The 21,582-nt window shown below is 53.6% G+C and overlaps 1 protein-coding gene across 1 annotated transcript; it reads left to right on the top strand.

Annotated features, from left to right (window-relative positions):
* The first annotated feature begins 12,145 nt into the window (after positions 1-12,145).
* NPTX2 (neuronal pentraxin 2) lies at positions 12,146-21,156 on the top strand. Its single transcript, XM_045825908.1, has 5 exons — positions 12,146-12,586; positions 14,108-14,324; positions 16,643-16,887; positions 18,659-18,838; positions 19,767-21,156. The coding sequence occupies exons 1-5, from the start codon at positions 12,161-12,163 to the stop codon at positions 19,992-19,994; spliced, it is 1,296 nt and encodes a 431-aa protein (XP_045681864.1). The 5' UTR covers positions 12,146-12,160; the 3' UTR covers positions 19,995-21,156.
* The last annotated feature ends 426 nt before the right edge of the window (positions 21,157-21,582 follow it).

Consider the following 21,582-nt stretch of genomic DNA (forward strand, 5'->3'; position numbering starts at 1 on the left):
GCCGAGAGCCCCGGAGGGCCCCGCCATGGCGCTGTCCTGGCCGAGGCCGCGGCGTGTCATACGACAAGGCGGTTCGTGGCAGGAACTAGGTTACGCGTGTCGGGAGCCGGGACTATAAGTACATGGGGGGGGGGCGGGGAGGAAGGGCATGGACGCTCATTGGAGGGAAATGTATCCTGGGGCTTTTCTGTGCTCCAATCACATGACACTTCCGCACCAGGATGTTGCCAAGGTCACGTCACGTGGTGTGTGCTCTCCAACGCCCACTTCCGGTTTCTCAGGCTTTTCGGCCAGCCTGCGACAGTGGAGGGAAGTTCGCCCTCGCCAACGCCTCGTGGAGTCCGTCTTTATGTTAGACATTCTGGTGGGTGGGCAGTGGCGGCTCAGGGGTTACATCTGTGTTCTCTCGGTAACGAACGATGTCGTACATCTTCTCCCGTGTCTATTAGCCATCTGTACGTAGTCTTCCGTGAAGCATCTGTTTAAACCTTTTGCCATTTATGAATGGGGTTGTTTGTTTTTCTTATAATTAAGCTGTAAGGGTTCTTATTTGTATTCTGAATACAAGTGCCTGGTCAGATCGACAGTTTGAAGATACTTGTTTTCCAAGTCTATGGCTTCAAACAATTTCTTTCTCCAGTGTACTTCAAGGAGCAGAAGTTCTTCATTTTTGTGAAATCCCACGTATTCCTCTTAAAAATGGATTGTGCTGTTGGTGTCAGAGTGAGGAAATCTCTGCTTAACCCACGTTAACAGAGACTCTCCCGTGTTTCTTCTAGAAGTTTCATAGCCTCAAGCTTTATATTTAGACCTATGATTCATTTTGAATTACATTTTAATATGATGGGAAGCATGAATCAAAGTTCTTTTTTTCCCCCCACAGGAATAAGACGATTTTAAAAAAACTTTCTTTTCTCCACTGAATTTTGTACCTTTGCCAACAATCCATTGACTACATACGTAGGGGTCTATTTCTGGACTTTCCACTCTGTTCTGTTGCTCTGTTTGCTTATCATCACTCTGAAACGACATCATCCTGATAACCATAGCCTTCCAATAAGAGCTAAATAAGATCCTCCTGCCTTGTTCTATTTTTTTTCAAAAGTGTTTTGGCTATTCTAGGTCCTTGGAATTTGCATATAGACTTTAGAGTGGATGATCAATTTCTAAGGAAAATAGCTGGCTAGAGTTTTGATTAAGATTACATGGAACCTATAGGTCAGTTTGGGCAAATGAGCAATGGTGAGTCTTCTGGTCCACAAGCATCACCTACGTCTCCATTTACTTAGGTTTTCTTTCATTTTACTCAGCGGTGGTTTGTGGTTTGGACAGGATTAGTCTGACAGAGCTTTTGAATGCATTTTTAAAGCATTTTATATATTTTTTAAAGATTTTATTTATTTATTTTTAGAGAGGGAAGGGAGGGAGAAAGAGAGAGAGAAACATCAATGTGCGGTTGCTGGGGGTCATGGCCTACAACCCAGGCATGTACCCTGGCTGGGAGTTGAACCTGCGACACTTTGGCTCGCAACCCGTGCTCAATCCACTGAGCTATGCCAGCCAGGGCCTACATTTTATATTTTTGATGCTACCATAAATTTTTAAGTTTCAATGTCTCACTGCTGCTAGTGTATAGAAACACCACAGACTTGTGTGTACTGATCTTAAGCTCACTTATCGGTTCCAGTAGCCTTTTTGCAGATTGCATAGGATTTTCTCCATAGACAATTAGGTAGTCTACGCTGAAAATCATGTAGACAATCATGGACATCATGTAGTCTAGGTCATTATCATCCCTGGTGTTTACTACCCCTTTATACAGGTCTGTTTTACCACCTGGTACAATTTTTTTCATGCCAAAATTTTCTTTAGTATTTCTTGTACTGTGGATCTGTAGATGATAATATTTTTGGCTTTTGTGTATCTGAGAAAGTCTCTATTTTGCTTTCACTTTTGAAGGGTATTTTCAGTGGGTTCCAGAGTTCTAGACTGACAGATTTTCTTTCAGTACTTTAAAGATGTTCTGGATGTTTGTAAGATTTTTCCCTTTGGGACACAACTGTATTTGAACATCAATAAAAAGAGCTAAAAAAAAAGATTTTTCCCTCTATCATGGGTTTTAAGAAATTTGATCATCACGTGCCTTGCTTGGGGTAGTTTTACTCATGTTTATTGAGATTGGAGTTTACTGAGTCCTGGATCTATGCATTTATTGTTTTCATCCATTTTGGAAAAATTAGGCTATTATTTCTTCAAAATTTTTTTCTGTCCCCTTTCTCCTTTCCTTCAGGGAGTCCAGTGACCCCACTGGCTTATTTTAGATTACCCAAAGATAAACAACTGTAGCGCAGAAGAGATGAGACATGAAAAAGGAATACAATCGGTCTTTGATGCACCCTTGTGGAGGAGACCGGGGGGGGGGGGAGGGGAGAAAGGGTGCAGGAGAGGCGGGGAACGTGTGGGTGGGAAATCAGGAGACTCCTTGTTCACGCCGCACCCACACTAACCGTGCGTCTTCAGACGGGTCCCTTCACCTTTCTGGGTGTTAGCGCTTTCTGCGGTGAAATTTGGGAGTTGTCCTCAATGGTATCCAAGATTCCTTCCGACTTACACCTCTTCTGGTTCTTGGACATGTTTGGTGGCAGAAAGGCAGAGAAAAGACTCACATCCTCACACGCACTGACATCCATGTATCTCCCTTCTTAGAGTATGTCATTTGAACAACCTGAGCTCATTAGAATTAGAGAACCAGATTATTTGGAGCAACCCTCTCACTGAAAACAACTAAATACTGGATTTAAAAAAAAATTCCTTAAGGACATCCAAGTGCCTGATCAAATATGACCTTACTAGGGACATCAGGAGCTTAGAGAAAGAGGCAGCGAACTAAAGCCACAATATCCTGTCCAAGGGAACTGGTTTCTTACTGGTCTAGACCCCTAAGGATAGGGATATTCCAGCGCCAGGGAATTTTATGACAATCTATCTTCATCGATGGGTGAGATAATGACATAAAAAGCAGGTTCCATTCCCCCGGTGCATTCCTTATTTAATACTGGCTGTGATCAAGAATTAGGGTTTGCTGTCTGAGATGAAAACAGCCACTATATTAGAGGGCTCAAGCTGAGCTGTTAGATCGTTAATCTACTTGACAGGACCTCCAAGTACTTACTTCACAGCCAGAAAGTCTTAAACCATGTTCCCGCGTCCTTCCCTAGGTAACAGAGAAGATGTGAACTTCCACTCATCAGAGCCTTTCCTTCCCTCTGCCACTCCCTTCCTGGTGGCTTTTCATTTCCGCCAACAGCGAGGCATGTGGTGAGGCTGAGTTTTAATATCATTCTTTCCCGATCCATCAGCTCAGACACTGATCGTGAAACAGGTCAACGTGCCAGCCCCTCCCCAAGCCACTTCCTGTTTAGATTCGTAAAAACAGCCTTCCAAAGGCACGTGCTCATCATGACAACTGATGACTCAACAAAACACCAGTGGGGTTACTTTTCATTTTGGGCTAAGAGGACACGCAAGCCCCATAGTGGCCCGTGGGGATAAGAGGGTCATAGAAGTAACTCTTGTTCAACCCAGGCCAACCCAAAGATTCCCCAAGTCTTGTGTCCTAGGATAGGGCAACCAGGAGGTAGATGTGCAATGCTGGTGGATGAACACTCTCCTTCTCTTGCTTTGTATCTCCAAGAGCCCATGTGCCAAGTCTGTGGATGTGGGTGTCTATGTGGCTGGGGTGGTGGCTGAAGTTGCATAGGGAGCGTTAATTACAATGACATAACGAGACCAGCTGAGGCTCAACCTTGAGGAAAAGCCCTTCCAGGCCCATTCTCTGTTTTCGGCTGTTCCTCAGAGGATGCCCTTTTAGGATTTTTAGGATTTTTATTCTCTGGATGAGGTCATTCATTCATTCTCTAATCTTCCAAGAAATCGTAAAAATTGGGAGGGCTGTTTCTGTTTGTTTGTTTTTTGTTTTTTGTTTTCACTCCTGGACTTACAAACTTCCCATGTATAATTAGAATGGCAGTATACTACTAGTCTTGATGATCGTTCTCAGAAGCAAATTAGACTATCAAGTAGCCTTCTGGATGAAGCAGTCAGGAGACTTTTACTCTGACTCAGCATGCCTCCTGCTCATGGGACCAGTATGCTGAGAAGCACACAGCTCTCCACGCAGCAACACACCTTTCCCGACAAATACTTACTGTGCCCTCACAGTGTGCCAGGCACTACTTTTAAGTGCTGGAGACATAGAAGTAAACAAATCAAATCTCTACTCTTATCAGTTGAGATACTCCCTGACCATGTCACGCTATGAGCATAACCTTCCTCAAGGTCTGAAACACCATGAGTGGCACTGATGTGGTAATTTGTGGATTCATGTTGATTTCAGTTGCAAAGCAAACAACAATCTCCCCCGCCCCCAACCTACTCCCCACCCCTGCTGTGGCCCCCAGCAAACACAAATATATCCTTTATTCTCCCTGGCTTAGGTGGTTTTCAAACCAGGATTCTGGAGAGTGCTTATTTGTTTAAAAATAGAGAGTAAACATCAAAACCTTACCTTCAAGTTTCAAGTAGCATACTTAATGTCTATTTATTTTGTCATGGGGTTTGGAAGTTGAGAGAATTCTTTTCAGTGCCAAAGCAGCAAAGAAAAAAATATGAACCACAATAAAAAAAAGAGTGAAATCGAAGCTTTGACCTAAAATACCACACATTGAATCAGATTCTTTTTGCTTTCATATGCCATGGGAGGATTTTTTTTTTTGCATCAAATTGACCTTATCTGTCAAAGCCAAAGGCTCAAGGCTGCAATACAGCATTACGCTTTTGTTCTCATAACCCTTTTACTACCTTCTGTGGTTTTCAGGAAGCTAGACTTGAAAACCAATCATAGCACAGTATCTCTTTCCACAAAAGATTTTTCCTTTATCCCAAGAGTTTTACAATATTTTCTAGTGAATCCCAACTGGGATTCATTGCAGTTGGGGAGTGAAATGAAGACCACTTAACTGGCTCTTGTTGAAGACGGGAGAAAATCTTAGTTGGAGAATTTATTTATTTGGGCTGCTTCTATGTAAGGGAAAATGTCCTCTAACCCGCTTCTGCCCAGGTGGGCTGTTCATTAACTGGACTGCATCCCAGAGCCAAAGAAGAAAGAGTGGGGTTGGAATGAGCTGACCCCTCTGTCACAAAAACAGCAATGTACACGCAGGATTTCACTCCCCTCGTGAGCCTAGGACTGAGTGCGGACAGCAGTGGGGCACCCAGAACACAGCTAAATATATTCTCCTGGTGGAGGCTGGTCATAGTGCAGTTCCTCTCTGACTGACAATCTATAAAACATGCGGTCTCTCTCTGCACCTTTCACTCAGCTAAAGAGAGGCTATCCCAGGTGAGAACATCAAGATTCCAGGGTGGGGGGAGTGGTAAATGAGTCAGATGAGGTGAGAGAGCCAGTAAGAATTTCAACTCAAAGCTCAAGGCTGCACTGAACTTAGTATGTTGAGAATAAATGTCACCAGAGAATGCGTTTGGCTCTGAACCTCTCATTTCAATTGCTCTGAGGGTTCAGAACCTTGGACAGCGCCAGGAGAGCGGTTTATTCTTGACAATTTCACCTGACACCGCCCCCTCCTCCCCACCAAGGGGTGTTACAGAGCCAGCAGAAAAATAATGTTAACCCTCCCCCACCATTTCTGTGACATTCCCATCTGGTATCCAGATGGAAGAATTTCAGAAAGACTGGAATATATAGACATTTCCAGTACAAATTCTCACTCTCCTTTACTCAATTAAAAACTGATGTTTCTACTCATGCTTTTTCATTCTTGCAAGTAGCTGTTTGGTCACCTGGCCACAGTAATGCTCTGTCTTTCCTAGCAAGTAATCCTAGCAACCTTATGGATGCTAGGTGAGTGGTATCGACTGGAAATGAGATAAATTTATCTTAAGGTAGCCTTGGAAACAGAGAGCAGATCTGGAACAGAGGACTAAAAGTCAGAGATTACTAATTACATATTTAGTGTGTCTTCAATGGCTTCGACCTCCCCTTCTCTTGCCTGCTCCTTAAGATGCCCAACACTGCCTATCCATCACTTCCTCCATTATTCCTTCCAAGGTCTAATTCAATACCCAACTTCTTCATGAAAACGTCCCTTGCCATTCTGACACAGTGACTTTCTTCCTGCAAAATTGCAGAACAGGTTATATATTGAACAAAATCTTCTTTTTTCTCTCCCACGGCACTGTCATCATTACACACAAAGACACCCAGCAGACATTTATTGAAAGGACAAAGTACATCAGACCTAGATGTTGCCATTAAGGAGCTCACTGTTCTGTGCAGAAGGAAACTATAATACAGGCTGAAAGTCATAAGAGATAAAGAATGCAAAGATAAACCACTGTCCTTCCTAGCATCACTTCAGACTGAGCAAAATCAGGGTAAACTTTGTGGAAAAGGTAACAGGTATGCAGAGCTGTGAAGGATGAGTGAGTTTTGTGGTTCTAGAACTGGCGGAAAGGTCATTCCAGACGTGGGAAACAACGTGAACTCCAAATCTGAAGAATGGGAAGTGCAGGGTACATGTAAAAACCATCAAATAGTTTCCGTTGGTTGGGGGAGATCGAGGAACACAGTAGAAAAGAGGGTTGCATAGGAAGTTGGAGACTAAAGAGAAATTTGCACAGAGAAACACTGAAGGTGTCTGAGTTACACGCTTTAGGGCTGTGCTTTGGGAAAAGGGACCTGGCAGGACAGTGTAAGCTGAGATGCACATGGCAGGGTGGGAGGGTTCAGTTAGGAGTCCCGAGGTTGTAGCAGTCAATACAGAGTTGACATATTGTAAAAGTACTATTATAACTTAGAAACTGACTAAAATTTGAATGGATTTGTAAGGTGGAAGAGGAGACCCAGATAACTCCAAAGTTTTAAATCTGAATGGCTTGGAAAGCATCAATACATCAGAAATAGGGAATACAGGAGGGAGAAAAGAGAAATGGGGAAGAAAACAATATATTAGTTGAGGGCACACTGAGTTAGAGACCTATCATGCAATTGGTTTACCATGTCCTGGAGCTTGGTACAGATCGGCGGTAGAGTCCCTAACACAGATACCAGAGCTCAGAGCGTGAAACTGGTAATGTAGAGAGTGTAGTGAGAGAAAGGAGAGAGCTACGGTAACTCAACCTTGGGCCCAGGCGCTGAGAAAGGAGGCAACAAAGAAAGATCCAGAGAAGGAAAAAAAAAAAAAACAGAAAGCAAGAAAGAAAACCAAAAGAATACAATGTCATAGAAACCAATAATGCAAATCTTTAATAATTAGCTAACAATGTTGAATTCTGTCACGGATTCTAGGAGAATTATAGGAGAATGACTATTGGATTTGGTGTGGGGAGTTGTTAATGTTAAAGAAAGCCGTTTTTGACCACACCAGGCATTTACGAGGGCATAATAGTGGTCAAGTTAGGAAGCAGCACAGAGATAAGAACCCTCCGCTGAGACCCAGAGAAGCTCAGATCCAGTTTGGCCCTTTATGAAACTCTTTCCTAGTCTTCAAAATTCCTGCAGCGCTCACCTTTAAAGATTCAAGCAAGCCACCTGTGTGCCTGAACTATACAGAGATATTAAGCTACAAGTTTTTATTAGATACAGGCCAATTTCGCTGCTTGTCACTTGCATAAAGGCAAGGTACCTTCTAAGTGCTTCCTAATGCAGAGAAATTGAGACTACATTCTTAGAGTATTCCTCCAAGCAAGCCGAGTTAATGAGGTCCCTTCCTCCAGCCTCCTCCCAGCCCCAGTCTACTATCCTTTACTTTTAAAAACAGAGCTAAGATATTATACCCGACCTACCCAGCAACTTGTTCTATTGCTTGAAATCAGAGGACGCTACCAAAAGTTTGTTGAAATAGGTTGGGTAATATTAACAGTCAATCCCCCCCACCATGTGGCTAGCATTATATCTTCCCAGCCACATGTGGTCATATAATTGTACAGGAAAACTCCCTACAACTCAATGTCTCATGTCACATCCTCCCAAAATTAAGCCTGAAATGTGTGACTCAGGAAGAACCCAGATTCACTGAAGAAAGCACATTTGCTTTATTTGGGGGTGTTATATCTATTGGGATCTCATTGCAATACAAACTCAGAATCTCTGAAATGTTAAGGACTACAGATCTTTTAGTGGGGTCTGGGTACACAGGCTAGTGATATACTCTGAGTTAATGTAGACATAAAATAGTTTGACTGAGTCCTCTAATTAAAATTAAAAACCACAATGCTTTATCTTAAAAAAAAAAAGACCCACAAAGTAGGATAACTTTCTTTTGCTGAGATACCAGTAAGTATTTCTAAAATTCTCATCCCTTGCCTTTCCTCCAAAGAGACTGGCTTTTGCTTCCTCAAGAATCCATTCTTTACTTAATTTCAAATGATTTTGTAGAAAATAAAGGAAAAAGTTTAACTTTGTTTTTTTTTTTTTAAAAAGAACTTACATAATTTAGCTTTGCATTCAGTGGAGAAAGGGGGGAGAAAGGGACAATTGTGCACCTGCTGTATGCTAAACATGTCCACAAACACTCTCTCACTTAAACCTGACAATCATACTTCAGAGTAAGTTTAGCTTGGATGTTAGATACGAGAAAACCAAGGCTGGGAGAGGTTAAGCTGCCCTCTCAAGGTCAAATGGCAAGTTACAGACTAGGATAGAAACAAAAGCTACCAGACTCCAAAGCTCAAGCTCTTTCTACTCTAGTGCAGTTCAGTCTAGTGAAGAAAGTTCACTCGGAGCTTCTAAATTCCATTTTGTATTTGCACCGAATCCTAACAAAACAAAACAAAACAACAACAAAAACAAACAAACAAAACCGCCACACCACACCCTTTTAGTTGTTCCAATAGACACTCAGCACCGAGGACAGTTCCTGCGTCGCGTTGCAGGGAGCTGTCCTTGGTATCTTTTCTGGAACTCACGCCCCGTTCTTGACTTTTCAAGAGGCGCCGAGAAAGAGAGGAGGGAATGTAAGAACGTAGGAGAAGGGATCCTCTGACACCGTGGTGGAAGTCAGCACTTTCCCCAGGAGACCGAGATAAAAGTGCATGTGCGAAGAACAAGGGAACCGAACAGATGGGGCACTCAAATGGAGGCGGAATGAGCTCATCAGGATTCCCGGCACGTGGTTTCCGTCCACACGGGGCTCTCAGCTGACCTGGGAGCCAGGAGACCACGGGAATGAGTGGGTGGTTACTACGCTGCCTGCCGCATCAGCTACACGAAGAGACGAGGTGGAGCTGATTCACTGCTGCGGACCAGCAAGCAGGACGTCGGGTAGAGGAAAGTCGGTGGGCCCTGCTCTCTGCCACTCCTGTCGCCACCCTCAGCGGGAACGTGAGTCAGGTCTGCGGGATCCTTCAGGGAGATGCGGCTGCTGTGCTGCGAGTAAACCAAGGGTGAGTCTTCCTGTGGTGGAGGGCAGGTTTCAGCCACGGCCACGGCACCTTCGGGTGTGGAAGTCGACCTGCTGTGTACACAAACACCCTGCCTCCCCCGTGGTGACAGGTGGTTCACAAAACACCCGGAAATCACGAGGTGCTGGAACCTTCTCCACACTGGACAGTGATGCTTGCTCAAACTCCCAGCTCTTGAGCATAACCGGAAGGATCTTTGGAGAGTCCACGCTAACTCCCTTCTACACAGGAAACGGATGTCCAGAGAGAAGAAATGAGCTGCCCTGGACTACCTAGCTAGTGGCAGAGCTGTAGGACTTGGCCCCCTTGTCCCTAAGCCAGCCTGCTTTCCATTAGGAAGACACAATAAAACCCCAAATAGCATATATGCTGTTAACTAAGCCCTCTCATTACACAGCTTTCAAAGAAAACAACATCTTAAATGCCCCAGTCTTTCCCTTTGGGCTTTGGGAGTGTCCTCCATCACTCCTCACATCTGAATCTCTTTTGACAAATTTAAGAGTGATTATTTTGGGACACTTGCTTTGTGATTTTTATGTCTTCTTGTACACTGCTTTCTTTGTTCAGGAGGAAATTAGAATTCTGGAAACACTTGATTTTATTTAATTATGAAAGGAGACAGCCTCTATTTCAGGTCGTTGCAAACATGAATGTATCAGCCTGTGCCACGAGAGGATGTATGGAACAATACAGGCTCTCCCAGTCTATTGTCAGATGCAAATAAGACCCACCGAGGTCTGTGAGCGAACACAGAAAAAAGTCAAACCTGCGAGGGAACACTGAAAGTGAAATCCTCATCTGGATAATTCTGAACGTGTCTGGATTTAATGCCTCATGGAACCGTCTAAGATGTAAATTTTATAAACTGCTTTGCAACTTGGTCACCTTTATTGTTGCAGTTTGTGTATGTGTGAGCTCATTTTGGACTTCTGGAGTGTTCAGGGAGCTGAAGTAAGATGTAGGAGGAAGGAGTCTATTCAAGGCCATGTTTACACCGTGAAACTCCTACCTGCTGGGGACGCAGACCAACAGAGACATTAACCCAGTGTTCACCCCCCCACCTCATACTTTTTCTACCAACCAATGTGCTTACCTGAACCGTCGCCACCACGCCGATTGTCCTCTGCCTTGGGTGTTCTGTAGCCCAGACTTCCTGTCTGTAATTTGTATCCACGAATAGAACTTTCCTTGTAATTTAGCAACATTGTCCTTGAAAATCCCACTATTTACATAACAGAAGCTATTGTTTGAAGTGCAAAGCAGGTCAAAATTTGGTTTCTGAAGATTAATCACTGCAGCCTACTTTATATTATCATAATAATTTCATTTATTTTGATACAATTTGTTTCCAGAAGCAACCTCAGCTTCTGTGCCCAGGCGACAAATCCATTTGCTTTTGGTATAATGGATAATGTGATTAATGACCTTGCAACTGGATTTCTTAAAAACACAGAGGAAAAATAAATAAATAAGGATTTCCATCTGTAATGTGCAGTAAGCCAGCTCAGTCTGCAGCTGTGCATCCAAATCTCTATGCACTTGTTTATAAGCCACAGACATGATTTGGAAAGGTTTGCTCCTGCCTGTCGGGGTTTCTGTCCGTATCTGTTCTCTCCAAGGATCTGAGGACAGTGGCCTCGGACTGAGAAACTGGACGTGTGGGCACCCCACCCACATGGGTGGGGGGCACTGTTTTGCTCTGTGGCGCGATCACGACGACCGCGGTGGAATGGACCCCATGAAGCCCAGGTCTCACCGCATAAGGTCATCACCGGGTGGGCTGTCGCTGGACACACCTGAGAGAGCTCTGCCAGTGGCCGTGGGACCCTGGCCCCCACTCCGTGCCTCTTGTTCGACGCCACGTGCACCCGCATCCCCTCCTTGCAGCCGGCAGCCGGAGCCTGTTTCTGGTCCCCGCGGACCTGAGGCTCTTGGCAAGGCGGGGACGCGGACGCAGACCGGGAGGGTGTCCAGGGAAAGGAACCTCGCGCGTCAGCTTCCCGCCTTCAGGGTGAGGTGGCAGCCGGCCCACGCCGGCTGGGGGCGGCTCGCGACGGCAGTCCTGGGCTCTAGACCCTCGCGGGGCTCGCCTCACTTTCCTCCCCGGGGAAGTAGGGGTCACTCCCACCCCGGGCTGCGGCGACGCACCGGAAGCTCAGCAGCCTGGCCCGGGGCTCGGGGGCACCAGGGGGCTCTCAGCCTCTCCTCGCCCCGAGATGTCCGCGTCCTCGAGTGGGTCCGAGGGGCACCTGGACACGCCGGCCAAAGCTCCCGAGGGCACCCCGGGGATTTATTTCACCCGGGGCGGGGGGAGTGGAGGGGGGGCCGAGGCCGGCGCTCGCACTCGGGTGTGGGGCGGGCGCGCGGTGGGAAGAAACCCTCGCCCCGCCCCGCGCGTGACGCGCGCCCGGCCGGGCCAATCAGAGCTCGCGGCGCCACTCCCCCACACTCCTCCCCCCACCAGCTTAAGAAAGGGCGCGCGGGCCGGGCCCGACCAGAGCGCCGCGCGCGGGGCGGAGTGTGCGGCTGCGCCGCCGCCGGTGGTTCCGTGGGCTCCGGGTCGCGCTGCCCTCGAGCGCAGCTTCCGGACGCAGCCCGCGGAGGAGGCGCCCCAGCCGCGCGCCCCGACGGCGCCCGCTCGCCCACCCGCAGATGCTGGAGTGAGCGCGGCGACGGCGGGATGCTGGCGCTGCTGGCTGCCGGAGTGGCGCTCGCCGTGGCCGCCGCGGCTCAGGACGTCCCGGCGCCCGGCAGCCGCTTCGTGTGCACGGCGCTGCCCCCGGAGGCGGTGCGTGCCGGTTGCCCGCTGCCCGCGATGCCCATGCAGGGCGGCGCGCTGAGCCCCGAGGAGGAGCTGCGGGCCGCGGTGCTGCAGCTACGCGAGACCGTCGTGCAGCAGAAGGAGACCCTGGGCGCCCAGCGCGAGGCCATCCGCGAGCTCACGGGCAAGCTGGCGCGCTGCGAGGGGCTGGCGGGCGGCAAGGCGTCGGGCCGGGGCGCCACGGGCAAGGACACCATGGGCGACCTGCCCCGGGACCCCGGCCACGTGGTGGAGCAGCTCAGCCGCTCGCTGCAGACCCTCAAGGACCGCCTGGAAAGCCTCGAGGTAGCGGGGCGCTGGGGTCCTGGAGGTGGGGCGCGTGGTCCTGCCCGCGAGGCTGTGCGGGAGCGAGCTGGATTTGGGGTCGGGAGCGGGGCGGGAGGGGGGGAGTGAGTTCTCGGTCCTGCTCGGGACTGAATTGCTTGTAATGCACCCTGCACCCCTTATGTCCCCCTGCCCACTGGGCAGCCATTCGCTTAACGAGGTCCGGGTTAGCCGAACCGGGGCGGCCTGCTCTCTTCTCGCCAATCTCCCGGAGGCTGTGCCGGGTGACCTGAGGCTGCCGCAGGAGACCAGCGGCCCCTGGCGTCCCGCGTTTCCGTTTATAACTCAGGTCTGGGTAGCCCAGAGAGGGTAGAGAGGCCCAGGGGGTGTGGGCGGGACCTGAGCGCGGGCTGGAGGGTCGCCGGCCACTGGGACTCGCCTTGGAGGGAGTCCGGTTAACTTGAAAGACGTCTACCCGCGAGCTGCGCGGTCCCTAAGGTGCCCTGTTGCTTTGGGGGAAAGGACCTTATTCCACTCTCTCGGAAGGTGTACACAGGTTGGAACTTTGAGAGCGAAATCTTCATTTAATTTCCATCTTTACGTTCCACCCTGTTCAAGAGATGTGGACATTTCTGTTAAACAAGTGTACCAAAAATACTTATTAGCAAAGCTACGTTTCAATTAAGGTGGTAATTATTGCAGAAACTATTTAAGGACTTCCTGTGGCATGACGGTTAAACACAGTATTTCTAGCATCTGACTATCCCTTGGTTCATTAAGGTTTATAACAGCTAATATTTTTGGAACGCTAAGTGTGTTCAGCCCCTGCGACAATCCTGGGAGTCAAATGCAAGCAGCTGCCTTTTACGATTTGGAGCCCTTAGAGGGATAAATAGTTTGCCTGGGACTCGTGGCTGGGCAGTGGCAGGCTGCCTTTGCCGCCAGCAGGGAGCCAGAGGAGTAAAGGGAAACAGGCAGGCAGGATTTGGAAACAGCATTGAAAGCGAAGGTTCCTGGACTCCAGAGCGGTCCTGCCTCAGATATCTCTTTTTCCGCGGACGTCGCCGCGAGCCGCCGCCTCTGTGCCACGCTGGGACTTGGGGCTGTTTTCATTTGCAGATGAAAGTGCATCGGCTTTGAGTGCCGTTTGACTGAGCCTTAAAAAAAAAAAAAAAGAGCATCAGGTTTTGTCTTTACCTGAGAGTGATAGATGTGGGTTAGCATTTTGGCTGTGGAGTTTGAGGAGCAAAACTGATTTCTGGGCGGGGGGGGGGGCGGGTGATGAGATTCCTAAGTTTCAAATACGGCAGCCAAGTCATTGTTGTCTGACTTTGAAATCCTTTCCACACCCCACCACACACACACACACACACAGCATCAGTGAACGGCTCCCCCTTGTGCCACCGGCACGGCTGATTCAGTGCTCCCGATTTGGAAGCCTCTCCCTTGGTGGCGAGGCCCTCAGAGCTGCGTTTCACGATTTCTAACTGGCCTTCATGCTCTTCCCCCGCCCCCCCCTCCGGCGTCTGCCCCCACCCACAGCACCAGCTCCGTGTGAACGTGTCGAATGCCGCGTTGCCCGGCGACTTTCGAGAGGTGCTCCAGCGGCGGCTGGGGGAGCTGGAGAGGCAGCTGCTGCGCAAGGTGGCGGAGCTGGAGGATGAGAAGTCCCAGCTCCACAACGAGACCTCGGCTCACCGGCAGAAGACCGAGAGCGCCCTGAACGCGCTGCTGCAGCGGGTGACCGAGCTGGAGAGAGGTGAGGGCTTTGCTTGTTTCTTCTCTGTTGCCCTCTGGCTGCTGTCCCTCCGGACCCCACAGCTCTTGTCTTGGTTCTAGGGGAAGCGGGGATCAGCGCGAGGGAAGGCAGGCAGGCAGGAAGGGGCCGGCCCCGGGACTCTCTTGCCCATGTGCGGACAGGCCCCCCACCCCGGGGGAGGGAACGGCCCCTCCCAGAACCCTGCCTGCTGGCTATGTTCGCATGTTTGCCGGGCTGGGCTCTGAGGCTGCTGCCCAGTCATCGCTGAACCCACCTGACAGGTGCGGAAAACCACCTGATTCCTCACCATTCAAGCAGCAGGCCTGCTTAGCCTTGTCTGCCACCTGCAGCCTCTTGATTTCTTGGTCAGGCCTTTTTAACGCCTTAACTGGTTTGGACTAAGTTTCTTCTGAACCTCCGAGCCGTTTGATTTAAACAGGGCCCCAGTGTACGGGGTCCGGACCCCCTCCTCTACCCCCAAACTCTCTTCCAGCTCTAATAAAACCCATCTGTTGTTACCAAGCTAACGACATCACCAGCCTGGGCCTTATTAAATCAACAAGCCCACACACCTGCAAGGATGGAAGCTATTTCTCTTTATTAGATAATCGCGTCTTCAGGTAGAACACGGGCATTTGCAGGTTAAATCCCAGTGGCTGCTTGTAGTGGCAAGAGGGGCCGCAGCTCCCTGCCCTGTCGCTCACTAGCCGAGTGCCCTGGGGTGAGGGGCCTCCGTGCGTCAGCCGTTCACCTGGAAAGTCAGGAGTCGGGGCCTTCTGGTTCTCTGAGCGTTGCTTCAGCCTCACGCGGGGCCTTCTGGCCTGGCCTGGCCCCGCCCTGGCTCCCCCAGGCGACCAGGTCCTCCCAGCCCTGGCCAGGTGCCCAGCAGCTCCGCAGCCTGTGTGTTGAGGGCGTCCCACTGTGGGGGGGGTGGCGGTCAGGACGGGTCATGGGAGACTATACGGTCAGCGGAGAGGAGGAAGCACGACATGTGGAGCCCGGATGCTTGTCTTCCTCTCTGGACTGCCCGTTGCCAGGAGGGTGGTAGGGGGACCCTGGGCCTCGCCGCTGCCCTTTGCAGAAGTTCTGCCTTGGATGGGTGCGAACCGTGGCGCCAAAGAGCTTCCCGGTGAATTCTTTACTGTGACAGGAAGTGGGGTTGGGGGTCGTGGCCGAGGAAGGCGGTTCGTGCTGGCTTTGTTCTGCAGACGCAGTGAGGAAGGGACTGATTCGGCCTACGAGCCGCTCGGGCGGTTCAGGTCTGGGTCCCGGGAGCCCGCCCGTCGTGGACGGCAACGGAGACCGTCTGGCTGCTCCAGGCACCTGATAAACACTTGTTGAGTGAGGACACTCAGGCTGCTTCCTTGGCAGCATCTGGTCCCCAGCTCAGAGGGAAGCGTTTGCCGTGACAGCTCACGGAGTCAGGTGGCCACCCTGCAGATTTTTGAGTCTGGTGACTGGAGACAGGACCCTGCCTTCTACGTGTTTATTTTTGTTGTTGATTTTGAGCTTCAGTCTAAACTGTAGTGACCATCGCTCAGCCCGTAGGAGAGCACCAACCGTTCTCAAAGCCCTGGGAAACACCGTTAGCGCGGGGACGGCCAGGAGGGCTCTCGCCAGTCCCAGGTGGGTCTGGAAGGATCAGGGGTCTGGCCAGTTGTTCCCCGCAGGGGGAGGGGACACCTCTTCATTCCTCTGCCTCCCGCTGGTCCCAGACTGCAGGAAATGGCCCATGAGTGCCACCTTCTCTTGGAGAGGAAAGAGCAAGTTACGAACCAACCAACCCATGAGCTCCGGTCAGGGGTGTAGCCCAAAGGCCACTGCTGAGTTCAATTTCAGTGTCAACTTACAGGCCCCTGAGCCCGCTGCCCGGGCAGTGATTCCTCCTGTGAGAGGTGGCACGGGCCGACTGCTCGACAAGTGTCTGCTGAGTGCCTGGGACCTTGTGATACATCCTGCCTCCCTGTCCGTCAAGTGGGCTCCTGACCCCGCCTGCCCTCGCTGGGGGGTCTGAAGGGCCCAGGAGTTCAAGGACGTAATAAGACTTGGCTGGGGAAGGGTTTTCTGGCTTCATTCAGCCAGAACACTAAGTCCAGCTTTTCCCTACCTGCTTCTTTGAGCTTTGAGACATGAGGCCATTCTCGTTTGCTGTTGGAGCTTTTTAGCACTTTGGACAGTGGCTGCCCCGTCCAGGTGCTCCAGTGACGGAAGGACCCCCCCCCCCGGGGTGCGGGGGAGCCCAGGTGAACTGTGACGCTGGGCCTCGCTGGTGGCGGCAAACTGATGTGCTGCTGGCCTCTCTCCCCCCCCCACCCCAGGCAACAGTGCGTTCAAGTCACCCGATGCGTTCAAAGTGTCCCTCCCGCTCCGCACAAACTACCTGTACGGCAAGATCAAGAAGACGCTGCCCGAACTGTACGCCTTCACCATCTGCCTGTGGCTGCGGTCCAGCGCCTCCCCCGGCATCGGCACCCCGTTCTCCTACGCGGTGCCCGGGCAGGCCAACGAGATAGTGCTGATCGAGTGGGGCAACAACCCCATCGAGCTGCTCATCAACGACAAGGTGAGGCCGACTCAGACCCGGACTCGCACCCGGACGCCGCCTTCCCCGTCACGGCGGCAGCGAAGGCCGGGAGTCTGCAGGGAGTCCGATGGCGGCGGGCGGCAGGCTGTCCTCCCTGTGGTGGGGGCGACTCTGCTGACTCAGGCCTGCTGGGGACAGCGGACTGGGCAGGGGGAGGGGACCCGGCAGGGGGGCGGGCCGCTGCGGCTCGTGGAGACCCAAGCGGGGACTCCAGAACAGGGGTCACGGAAGGAACAGAAAGAGCTGGCGTGTCTGCACCCCGGCCTGAACGGTCACGGGCCCTCAGGCCAGTCGGTGAGGGCTGCTTCCCAGGGCTGCACTGATTAGAGGGTGTGCGTGTGTGTGTGTGTGTGTGTGTGTGTGTGTGTCCGTCCCCGTGTCCGTGTGATACTTCTCATGAGCGTGTCTTTTTGGAGGGGGCTGTTTATTGAGGTACAATTCACATACGGTAAAACAGTAAGATTGACTAACTTTTTTACTGAGTGGTTGGACCAGTTTTGACAAACGCAGGCAGTGGTGTATCCGTCACTACAGTTAGGAGATAGAGTTCCGTCCCCTCCCCTCCCAGATTTCCTCGTTTCCCGTGGCAGTCAGCTCCTCCTCCTGGCCCAGCCCAGGGCAACCACTGATCTGCCCCCCCACCCCCATCCCGTCCCCACAGCCTTGCCTTTCACAGAGCAAATGCACCCTTTCAGCGGACTGGCTGGCTTTCAGGGGTGGGGTCTCCCCAGGAGAAAGGGCCTGGGCATCTGCGGGACCCCCAGCAGCCCCCACGGAGACCCCACGCAGTCAGCACCGTGCCCTCACGCCCTCCTTGCCGGGGCCGAGTGTTTGAACGGCCGCCAAGCCCCTTGGAGCCCTCTGCGCCCCGGTGCCCTCGCCCTGCCTCCACTGAACCGCCCTGGGCAGAGCTCGCTTCAGTGGGAGATGCCGGGAAATCCGCCCACCAGGCTCCTTCCGGCCATGGCCACGTCCCTGAGCCCCTGCGCTGGGGCTCGTGCTTCCAAATAACACCCTCGGACACTGCCCTGAGGGCCAAGAACCTCGTTTTCTCTCCGATTAGGCGTCAGACGTCCTGTAAACAGCCAATTCCTGGGAGTTGGCGCGTGGGGTTGCTAGGACACCAGCGGTAACAACAGGCTGGTTTGCAGTCACGCTGGTCCTCGGAGCACCCACAGGAGGCGGGTAGACGGAGAACAGGTTGGAAGCGCCCTCCCCCAGCCTGTGTGACTCCCACACGCCCATGTGACTGCAGGCCTCTTGTCCTCTGCGTGGTGGGACACCCACACAGTCCCCGGGTGCCCCGATGGGCGCTGGGGCCTCGCGGTGCCTGGTCTGACTGCCGTCTGGGGAAGTTTGCCCAGCAGGGAGGGCTCTGACTGCCCTTCGGGGGGTGTTCAGGGACGGTGCAGGGGCTGCCCGTCACACCTGCTTGTTCAGGGCAGTGTCTGGGACCCTCGGCCAAGCCAGGGCCGAGAGTGTCCAGCTGAGCGCGGGGCCACCTGGGGTCCGGGCTTGTGCCCACACTGCCCTTTGTCTTGAGTGTCTGATGGCACGTGGCATCTCCAGCCCGAGGGTCTCTCTGAGGTGGATGGGCCAGGCACGTCACCCACGGAGCAAAGAGGGGGAGGCCAGGAGGGACCCCACGTGCTGGGAGCAGCGGTGGGCCCAGGCTCTTCCGCCGCCCCTCCCCCAGGTCAGACTCCTGGGGAACCCGCGGGGGGCCTCACCTGCCCATGGCCACCCGCAGGTTGCCCAGCTCCCCCTGTTTGTCAGCGACGGCAAGTGGCACCACATCTGTGTCACCTGGACCACACGGGACGGCATGTGGGAGGCCTTCCAGGATGGGGAGAAGCTCGGCACCGGGGAGAACCTGGCCCCCTGGCACCCCATCAAGCCGGGAGGCGTGCTGATCCTCGGGCAGGAGCAGGTGGGTGCAGGGGCCCGAAGGGCGGGAGCGTGCGGGCCCCCTGGGCAGCCCAGGACCAGGCCTGCAGGCCGCCCCCTCATCCCGCCCAGCTGTCCGCCTGTCAGAGGTGACCCTGGCGGCATGACCGCCGGCCTGGACGGGCAAGGTCCCCGCCAGCTCTGCTCATGCCGTCTGGTGCCTGAGGGGCTGAGGGTGGGGACCGGGCTGGTGTGGCGGGTTCAGACAGTTTCTGGGTTCGAGTGCAACACAGGTAACCAGGGGTGACCCTGGGGTGACAGGTCATGTCCCCCCCCCCCCCCGGGGTCCTCTCTGCCAGGCAGTGTTGACTCAGGATGCTGGGGGCTGGTATGGCCTCTTCCAGGAGCTGCCGGTACAGGGCTTGGAGGTGCTTGGGGGGTGCCTGGGGGGTGCTGAGCCCGTGGGGGTGGGGGGTGGCAGGAAAGAGCAAGGCCCCGGGGCAGCCCTCTGGGGGAGGGGCAATCGCAACTGGCTGCCTGCCCTCGGGCAGGTGAGCATTGACCTCTCAGTCCTGTTGGAGGTTTGCTGATGGCCAGCGGGGGAGCAGACTCCAGCAGTGCTAGGGGCTGGGGCTGGGGCTGGGCTCTCCCTGGGCCCGTGCCCTCCCCACTTCCCTCTCACCCCTCCCCCGGGAGGGGCTGGAAGCCTGGAGACGCAGGTGTAGTCCCCGCTTTGGGACTCGGGGCACGTGTCTCCCCGGGCTAGCCCGAGTTTCCCCTCTGTAAACTGGGCGGTTGGAGAAAAGACATCGCTCGGGCCAGAGCTGGGGGCGTCGGGAAAATAGCCCGGTTCCCCGCCCCCCATCCTGCCCCCCTCCCCCTTCGAGCTGGCGTCTCCTCCCGGGAGATGGTTGCATGCCCAGAGGCTCAGCCTCTGAGCCTGCGCCGACGCGGTTCCCCCCCCTCCCCAGGACACCATCGGGGGCAGGTTTGACGCCACGCAGGCGTTTGTGGGGGAGCTCAGCCAGTTCAACATATGGGACCGCGTCCTCCGTGCCCAGGAGATCATCAACATGGCCAACTGCTCCACCAACATGCCGGGCAACGTCATCCCATGGGTGGACAACAACGTCGACGTGTTCGGGGGGGCCTCCAAGTGGCCCGTGGAGACCTGTGAGGAGCGCCTCCTCGACTTGTAGCCGCCCCGCCCTCTGCCCGGGAGGGAGGCGGGGCTCTGCCCACCCCCTCAGCTAAACCGTGTGCAGCCCTCCCGCCGACGGGCCCCGGGGGGGGGGCCCCCCAAAGACTGAGGCTCTGTGGCAGCCTGTGTGACTGGCTTACTTCTTCCCCACCGGAGAGCTGGTCGTTGGGGGGGCAGGGCCAGAATCCCTGGGGGAAAGCCCCGAGCCGCAGGGGCCCCCACTGTCTGACCTCCTGCCGGGGGGGGATTGTAGACCTTCAGGCCCCGTTTGGAACCCCTGTAAATGCTAGTGCCCCCCAGCTTGCCTGCCCCTCGGATCCTTGGTGTCTCGTGTGCGCCCTCTGTCCGTCCCCCTCTACAAGCTGTGCAGCTGTCCCCCAGGAGTGGCCGTGTCCCTTGTGCGTTGAGTCCTTCCCGATGCCCACAGAGCACGTAGCAGAGCGGCCGCTGCCCACCCCCCCACCCCCACCCCCACGGTTCTTTCCTCCCAGGAACTTGTAAGCTCCAGGAGGGCAGGCCGCCCAGACCGGGCCCTGCCTTCTCTGAGGGGGAGGGGCAGCCGTGGCCCCGAAGAGGGGGCTGGGAGTGGGGGGGGACTCGGAATGGAAGAGCTCTGTGGTGGCCGTCCCCTCCCCCGTGTCGCCTCTCCGTCCGACCGACGCTCTGTCCCTGAGTGCGGCTCCGAAAGGCCTCCTTCCTCCACTGGTGCCAAACGCTCCATTGCAGCTTCTACCGCCTCTCCGTCTGGTCTGGGGAATCTCCTGTTCCCCGCAGAAAAGAACAGCCACTAGCAGGCTCCCATGTTTGCCGTCTCACCTCACCGCGAGGGGTTTGCTGGTTTTCCTTCGCGCCGGTTCCTGCGAGCATCTTCCCGTCCCCAGGGTTCCCCCAGAACCGGCTCAGGAAAGCGGGTGTCACCGGGCCGGTGCATGCCTCGTGACTCGGGGACGCTTCATTGATCGGGCGGCGGCGGCGGCAGTGATTCTTCTAGAGAGAAAGCGATCAAGCGGGGGAATTTATAAAGCTAAATATTATATATTTTATTTTTCATACACGTTTGAGGTGCAAACCCGTGGCAGTTCCATTTGCAGGACACGCTGACACGCCCACCCGACATTGTGTGCGACCGGGACGCTTCTGAGGACAGCATTTCGATTAAAGAGCGCTGGACGAGGCCTCGGCGTCTGTGTTCTTTGTGTCTGGGGTCGAGGGCAGGGAGGGGTGCAGCTCTGCACACCCCCGACCCAGGCAGGATGAGGGCCGCTCTGGTCCGCCTGGGCCTGGCTGCAGCGGTGGGCCTGCGGCTGGTGGGTCTGGGGCTGGTGGGCCTGTGGGAGCCGAGGGTGCTTGCTGGAGCCTGCTCGAGGCGCCCTTCCCTCCTCAGCTGCAGGCTCAGGCTGTGGCGGCCCTGCAGGGGCCCAGCCTCCCTGTCCCCAGCCCAGCCCAGCCCGTCTTGTCCCCCAGAAGTGCAGCTTAACTGGACAACCCTCGGCTCCCAGCCCTGGGCCTGATGCCCGTTCACACCCACTCCACGCGTGCTGCACTGTACCTGTCACTTAATCTTCCTGACAACCCCCTGCGGCCCC

Source organism: Phyllostomus hastatus, unplaced genomic scaffold, assembly GCF_019186645.2.
Source record: "Phyllostomus hastatus isolate PE091 unplaced genomic scaffold, TTU_PhHast_1.1 phas_contig_150, whole genome shotgun sequence".
NCBI classification, from domain to species: domain Eukaryota; kingdom Metazoa; phylum Chordata; class Mammalia; order Chiroptera; family Phyllostomidae; genus Phyllostomus; species Phyllostomus hastatus.